The sequence below is a fragment of the Nesoenas mayeri genome (genome assembly GCF_963082525.1).
Source record: "Nesoenas mayeri genome assembly, chromosome: 2".
Classification (NCBI taxonomy): Eukaryota; Metazoa; Chordata; class Aves; order Columbiformes; family Columbidae; genus Nesoenas; species Nesoenas mayeri.
The window spans coordinates 89143601-89151832 of NC_137543.1; the positions used below are offsets into that span (position 1 = coordinate 89143601).

Consider the following 8232-nt stretch of genomic DNA (forward strand, 5'->3'; position numbering starts at 1 on the left):
AGCTCAGGGAAGAAAAGGGCATGTTTGAGCATAAATATATATTTTAAAAGATGAAGAGTTTTATCTCTATATATATAATTACATAGATATCATTTTCTACGTATGTGTGTATATATATGAACGCATGCATGTATATACGTATGTACACATTTACACACACCATTTCACTGAAATTCTCGAGCTTTTCAGCGTTTGGCCGCGCGGCCGGGGACAGCCAGGGAGGCGTGGGGGGTACCCCGGCTTGCGGGGCGCATTGGGGTACCTGGGATGCCTCTGTACCCTCCGCGGGACTGGTTGGGCTGCGCGGGGGGCGGTGGCGAGATGCCCCCGTCGGCGGCGCCGCGCAGGGCTGCGCCGGGGCCGTGCCCAACCCTGGCCGAGGCGGGCCGTGCTGTGCAGGGTGGGTTTGTCGGGCATACCCCAGCTCGGGAGACCCCGGGGGCCGGGAGGGCGGCGCGGCCAGAGGCGTCGGCGAGCGGCTCCCGGCGCCCGGCTCCGACTCTCGGCCGCTCAGCCCCTGCCGGGCACGGTGGCATCTCGGGGACAAGGTTTGTTTTGCTTGGAGTGCTTTGGGGGCCCTTTGCTATTCTATTTTGTTTATTTTTTCCTTTTATTTTTTCTTTTTCTTTTTTTTTTTTTTCCACTCCCCTCTGTCTTCACTGGTCATGCCATTCTCGGTGCCTTTCCCCAAACACTTATCAAGCCACGGTTTTATTGTGGATCCTTCTCGTCCACCCCACCGTGATGTGCGCTACCAGGTGCAATCCCGTGTTGCACAGGGGCTCCTGACCGCGCACCTGCAAAACCCCATCGGGGCACAGAGAGACTACGATGAGTTGCGTGGGCAGGCGGGACGGGGACGCGGGGACACCTGGACATAGTCCTTAAACAGTGGGGAGGGGGTTTGGGACCCCGAGGAGCCCTCCAAGACAGAAGTAGGCAGTCTGGCTCCAGATGCTTTTGTGTCCACTCTCCCGGTTATTTCAAAGTCTATCCAGCAGCGGGGAAAAGTAGGATAGGAAGTGGGGGAGGGGGTGCAGTGCAGAGACCACGGCACTGGCCCCCTCGGGTCAACTGATCTCTCCTCTCCTCTGCCTCCAGTGGCTGAAGGATTTGGGGTTGCAGCTTGAACAATCTCGGATCCTAGGATCGAAGTGTTTTCCCACAAGGAACTGAGGGAAAATAAGTGCCTATCCAGTGCATGGTCATTTATATACATTTTATTGAAAAAAAAAAAATTTGTACATCAAAGTATTTTGACAAACTGTAAAAAGTATACATAAGTGCAAATATATTCTCCTTTTAAAGCAATAGTGTGTGAGTATACACGAGATTTATTTAAAATATTTCTTTAAAAAATACTGTGGTAGAAAACAACTTTTGTAAAAATAAAAACCAAAACATTGTATTGCTGCAATACTGAAAAACAAAACAAAACAAAACAAAAAAGAATGAACTCTTCTTAAAGTCTATACACGAAAAGGCTAAACCATACTGGTTTAATAATATCAATTGGTCGGTGCTGAATTCCATACAAAGTGTCCTTGGTGGGGCTTAAGGAAAGGAAAAAGGAGAATAGAGAAAAAAATAGTAAATTTCCCGCTAACACAGCAACGGAAAGGGGAGTCTTCGCAGGTGCTGAGCTAGGAGATTTATTTTTCCTATTCAAAACCACTTTCTCGTATAAAATATATGGAATTGTTCCCTTTCTCAAAGCTCGATTCTTTAGGACATCACAGAAAGGAGGTTTATTATTAAGGTGGTCAGACCTGACATAAGGACACTTACGTCCCACCTAAGCCAACACATTACATAAGGTATTTTTCTTTTAGGAAGAGCTTTGGACCGTTCTATCGGCTGTACGTGTCCTTCAAGGGGTGGAGGGGGACCGAAAACACTGCTTCCTTAGGTAATTTTGCTAAGTGACTCGTGTACTATCAATGCTATCAGAGTGCACATTATATTTAATCGGCGTGGGTCCGTCTATACCTCGACTCTGTTCTATGCCACCTGATTGTCTCTGTTGGGGCACTGCCTTCACATCACGCAGGGCTTGATGTCTTGACAGACGCTTTGATGGTGGTGATGGTGGTAGTAAGATCCACTAGCGGAAGGGTGAAACGAAGAAATGCCATTAAAATTGAGGACAAAATCTTTCCTGTCACACACTGGAGAGGGGTGATGCTGGTAGCGAGGCAATCCCACTGCAAGAGAAGGAAGTAACAAGAGATGCTTAGAAGTCCAGTAGCTCTGCCCGGGCGGAGCAGCCCGTTCTCCCTCACCCGCAGAGGAGAGGATGCCTATAGCAGGACTGACACAAGACTTAATTTCTCCTCGTCTGGGTTTCCTCCTGCAAAGTTTGGGAGCTCCTCTCTGGCTTTCCTGACAGTGGACTGGATGCTCCGACGGCGCATAGCCTGCCGCACTTGCAGGGCAGACAGAGCGGCGAGTCCCACCGACCCGAGCGAGAAGGGAAAGTGGATCCCCTGCGTGCCTCATCGTCACCATGTGGGCTCGGCGCCGTACCCGTGCTTGTACGAGCATCCCGTGCCCGCTCTGCAAGGACGTTACAAACTACACAACCGTGTGGCAGACAGGCTGGGGAGAGGACAGCAGATGGAGGCGGATGCCCACGGACACACGCGTGGCCGCATCCCGAGCGCACACATATCGCAGGGCACCCCTCCCGTGTGGGCACACATACACTGCTGCCTGCCCCCCTGCCTGTTTGGCGGCATACGGGGTTAGGTCAGCTTCTGTCGTGGGGTAGATGAAAGAGTGCGTGTGTGCGAGGGGAGGATGCGACTGGAGTGTTTTTCTGGATGCGCCGCAGCTATTTGAATCTGATTCCCATCTTTGCTCCCTCGTCTCCAGCGCTCCCCACCCCGCCCATCCTCCCAACATCCCGTCTCTGGGACGTTTTTGCTTTTGACTTGAACGGCTGCAGGCTGAATTCTAATCACGATCCAACTGTGTGCTGACTAGTGTATTTATTGATGTATATGTGTGTACGAGTGCGCACGTCTGTACGCGGGTATGCGTTCACAAACGTGAGATACAGACCGAGGACACCCTAGGGTTCATCAACAACAAGAAGCGAAGTACATCCGCGGCACCGACATGTAAACGACCTCGCAAATTCCTATTTTAATTTCCCACAGCCTAAAACAGCTTTTAGGTCCAAGGGCCGCGTGAAAGAACGACCCTCCCTTCCAACCCGCGCCGGAGGGCCATGCTGGGATCTTCAGTCTGGCAGGGTTCCTACTGGATCCGCTGGGGAGGGGAGCCCGAACAAGGCCTGCAGGATAGAGCCAGAGAGGGATTTAATTTGATGCGTGGATGTCAAACTCGGCTAGCGGGATCCTGTCAAATCTGACTCAGATTCAATTAAAAAAAAATGCAGCAAAAGAAAGAGGAGAAGAGTGAGGGGGCGGAGGGAAAAAAAAAAGAAAAGAAAAGAAAAAAAAAAAAAAAAAGGAGGGAAAGGTCCCCGGTTTCCCCAGGGTAGCGGAGCCGACCCCTTCGGCTGTGGCCCGCGGGGCTGCGCAGGCGGCGCGCAGGGCCCGTGTCCTCCGGCGCTGTCCCCTCCTTCACCCCGCAGAGCTCACTTTATAAAAGTGATTATTTCGCTGGATTTCCTCGGCTTTCTAATAACCCTGCTGGTATGCTCGCCATAAACCGGGGCACTTTATTACAATCCTGATTCAATCATTTAGCAGGATTTAATAGTGTGCGAAAAAAATCTAGCTCCCCCCACTCCCCAGCTTCAAAATCCTTTTAGCACAACCGAGCCTCCTGTTTCCAATTTTTTCCTTTCTTTTTCTTGGGTCTGATGCAAATTCAAGGTTTTAAGTCCGCCCTGTCGCTGTCATGATTAGAGGATTATTGACCGATCAAAAGCGGTTGCCACCGAATTTGCTTTGCATTTAACTAACAGAAAGGGAAAGGTCAAATTCACTTGCTACTCCTTTTGTGGGGAAAGGAGGAGAAAGATTATTGCTGGTAATAATTACGAATGAAGGAGCTCGAATTGGTTTCCTCCATCTCCTTTCAGTCTACTAAAGCGGTCGTGCCACAGAGATTTTACACGAATGAGAATTGGACCCATGCACAAAAGTAAAAGGTTGTATTTTTTTTTAGTTAACCAAGGAATGGGTATGGCTTCCACTAAAGTCCTGGGCTCAGATCGTGAAGCTCTAGAAAATAAGCGGAGAAATGTAGTTTTGCAAAATGGCATTAAATCTGAGCTGTTGGAAACAGACGCTCGGCCTCGGCATTAAGAAAGCGTCCATCTGTCTGTCTGGGTATATATCTGTCCTTGAACAGAAATAATTCGGGTTTAAATGCCCTCATCCTCGGAAACCGCAGCGGAGGCTTCAGGTGGACCAGAACCCTTCTCTCCTGCTTTTTGTTTCGAAGAGCTTTTCTCGGGTTGCTTTCAGATGAAAATTTCTCTTCCAGGAATCGCCTTTGCCACTCGCGTTTCTGTCAGGAGAAGGGTGCAGCTGCCTCCCAGACACGCTGCCCGGACCAGCCCCACTCCCGCGCCACGCATGGCCTCGTGGGCCCCGAGCTGCAGGCCGCGGCGCCCTCAAGGAGCAAAGTAAACAGAGAAAAAATCCAAAAGAAAGAAAAAGAAAACAAACAAGCAAAAAAAGCCTCAAATAACAACAGCAATAACAACAAAGCAAAGCAGAACTTCCTAACGGTAAAGGTACCTATTTTGGCGGGGGATGCCCTTTTAAACCCGCCGGCCTCTGTCTCCGGCCCGCAAAACCAAGTGGAAAGATTATCTGAATCTCCGAAAAGTGAGTTTAACCCTAAACTCCGTGGGCACGGAGCAGCCCTTGTGGGGACGCACCGCTTTCCCCAGCCCTCTCTGCGCCTAAACGCCGGCAAGACAGCGACCCGCTCCGCAGCTGCCACTTCTCAGCGGGCCGTCACTTCCCAGGCATCACATCAGGGCTATTTAGGCGGTGGGTTTTGTTTGTTTTTTGTTTTAAGGCAGGAAAATTTGCAACCGCTTGTTCTTCCCTGACACCCCAAGTCCCTTCTTCAGTAATGGCAAAGCGGCTTCCCCAGCGGCTGGGCTCCCAGCTCGCCCGCTCTGCGGCGGCAGCAGGCTGTGGGGAGGCCGGGGCAGGCTGCGCGACTCGCAGAGGGACAGGGGAGTGATTGACAGGCGCCCAAGGAGGGGGCGGGAGGGGACTGAGAGCTGAGGGTCGCCTGTATTTGTTACTTGTTGAAATTCCCATAAAATTGAACAAGACCCCGCTCTCATAGGGGTTAAGTCAGGCTAAAATCCTCTTCGGTGTGGTCCAGCCCAGACTGTCTTTGTTTGCTTAACCTCCGGGACCCACGTTTAAAAGGGCTATTTGGAAAATTTCCCCGTAAGAGCCCAACATCTTTTACCCATTTTTGTGCTCGGATTTTTCTAAGCAGACATTGTCTGTAATCACCGGCCGGGAGGGGCGGGGGGGTGGGAGACAGAGACCAGAAATTTTTTTTCCTCCGGTTGCAGAAATACACTGGATCTGCTTTAATCTCTCTAGCATTTTTCAAGATAAGCAGTTTCGTGGCTTTGTGGTTTTTTTTGTTTTTGTTTTTGTTTTGTTTTGTTTTGTTTTTTTCCCCGCAGACCTTAGGGGATAATATTTAACGCCTTTTTTTGATCACTCTTGCGACGCGTCTCCGCGGACCGCGGTTTACCGAGGCGGCGGCAATGCCTGGCGGCGCTCCCCGCTAAGCCAAGCCGCCGCCCGGTGCGGCGGATCTTGCCCCCCGTCCCGCCACGGCGCACATGTCGCTGGCACCGGCAGGGACGTGCGAGTCGGGACGAAGCCGGGAAGGAGCCTGTCTCTCCTTGGAGCGCTCCTTCTTGGTTCTGGGCAAGAAGGAGGGATGCTCGCGGTCCTACTCACAGCCCCCCAAGACATACCCCCTGTCCCAAAACAGAATAGCTCCAACCCACGCATATTTTTCTCCCTCTCGCAGACAATATCCCTCTTTTTCCTGCTCGTGGAGGTCAGGGCTCCCCCGCGCGAAAACCTCGTCGCCGAAGAAAGCCCCACCAGCGTCGCGCTCCCTGCCGCCCCACCGGGTCCCTACCTGAGAGGTCGTCGCGGGGGCTCTGGTGCAGGTAGCCCTGCTCCAAGGAGTAGGAGGGCACACTGGAGTGGATGCCGGAGGAGGCGGCGTTGGCGGCTGGGAGGCCCTGCTGCTTTATGTAGGGAGAAGCCCCCGAGGCTGTCCAGTGGGCCGAAGGGCTCGTGTAGGGCGAGTGGCACTCGATGGCGCTCGCCATGGCCGGCGAGGAGGGCACGGGGCTGCTGCTGCTGTCGGGACCGTAGTCCCCATTGGCAGTCACAGGGCAGCTGGCCATGTAAGTCGAGCCTGGGTTGGGCGACATGTGCGGGACGTGGTGGCCGCCACTGAGTCCCTCGTAGCCGCTGGCCATGGCGTTGGGCATCATGTCGAGGTTGTAGCCGTTGGAGTGGCAGGCGAGGGATGCGGGGGGCGCCTGGAAGTCGAAGCCCTGCGGGAGGATGGAGGCGCCGAAGCCCAGCCCGTTCATCATGCGGTACATGGGCTTCAGCGCCTGGCATTTCCTCCTGAAGCCGCGGGGCCGCCGTCGGAAGGAGCCCTCCTCGAACATGAACTCGCTGGCCGGGTCGATGGTCCAGTAGTGGCCCTTGCCCGGGCGGCCCAGGCCCTTGGGCAGCTTGATGAAGCATTCGTTGAGGGAGAGGTTGTGGCGCACGGAGTTCTTCCAGCCCTGGTAAGAGCCGCGGAAGAAGGGGAAACGGGCCTGCAAGAACTGGTAGATCTCGCTGAGTGTCAGGCGCTTGGAGGGCGAGCTCTGGATGGCCATGACGATGAGGGCGATGTAGGAGTAGGGGGGTTTCTCGGGCCTCCGCAGCCCAGAACTGGCCTTCTTGCTCTTGGAGGACGCCGCCGCTGCCGAGGAGGAGGAGGAGGTGGAAGTGGAGGAAGAGGAGGTGGAGGTCTCCAGGGCGGAGGAGGGCGGCCGGCTCATCTGGAGAGCTCCGGGAGCCGGGCTGCAGGAGCGGAGAGGGACGGGGGGCTCCAGCCGCTGCTGGCCGCTCTCGGTGGTCATCTGGCGGAGGGAGGGGAATGGGGTAGGGTGGGGTGAGGCTGGGAGGGAAGGGGGGGAGCCAGGCGGGGTGGGTACCGGGGCGGGGGGTGCCCCGCAGGGGGAGAGCGGGGTGGCGGTGGGAGCTGCTGTCCTTCGGGCACCTCCTCAGTGCGGCGGGCGGCGGCGGGGCGGCGGCAGCGCCCTGCGCATCCTTCTTCGCGGTCCCTTGCGCAATGGCTCCTCCGCTTTCCGTCGGAGCCAGGCACTGGGCGGGATGGACCGGCCCGGCCCCGGCCCGGCCCCCACCCGTGGAGGCTCCGCTCAGCGCCGCTCCGCTTCCTCCTCTGCCCCCCACCTGGGGAACATCCCGCTGCCTAATCCGGCAAGGGGAGGAAGCACAAGAGCCCCCCCTTCCAATCTCTTCCGCGCTGTTATTCTTTCATATACACTTTTTTTCTTGCGCAAAGGCATACAGTGGCTGCCTATCGGTTCCTTGAATCTTGCTCTTTTTTTTTTTTTCTTTCCCCGCAGACCCCTCTGAATCCGGCCGAGAAATTAACAGAGATACAGAGAGTCAGAGGGGGAGCGAGAGGGGGAAGACAGAAAGACCACCCCCTTTCCAGCTGGGCTCTCTCCACCCGTCATCTGGGCAGGAGGCGCTCCTGCTGCTGCCACTGCTGCCGCCGCACCATCCCCGGCTTACTCTCGCCGCCGGACTCTCAGCACTCAGTGACACCGTTTGCCGCTTCCTCGGGGCTCTCCCGGCCACGCAGGCACCCGTCTGCCCTCCGCTCCCTGGCACGGCCAAGGGGCTAGTGGAGAAGCTGTTCCGCCTCTAAGCCCTGGGGCACACGGGCACTAATGCCACTGGGTGCCGGCGTGGGTGTGTGTGAGAGGGTGGCCCACACTGCGGAGTCCCAGGCAGCAGCGTCTGCTGCTCCTCAAAGCCTGCCAGACCTCTGGGTTTTAAAACTTCTCTCTATCATTTGCCATCCCACACCCCCGTATAAAATGCAACTAATTTTATAGGACGACAGGGGTCGAGTCTGAGGACCAGGGATGCACCCTCCCTCCGTCCCGCCGGGGAGGTCCTCCGGTGTAGTGGGTGGATCACGCGTGCTGGCAAACGCCGTTTG

At 55.1% G+C, this 8232-nt stretch overlaps 1 protein-coding gene across 1 annotated transcript; it reads right to left on the minus strand.

Moving 5' to 3' along the window:
- Positions 1–2037: 2037 nt before the first annotated feature.
- On the minus strand, positions 2038–7306 carry FOXF2 (forkhead box F2; the record flags this gene model as incomplete). Its single annotated transcript, XM_080340593.1, is given in 4 exon segments — positions 2038–2204; positions 6109–7207; positions 7210–7270; positions 7272–7306. Coding segments are annotated over 4 exon segments (1362 nt in total).
- Between the last annotated feature and the right edge of the window lie 926 nt (positions 7307–8232).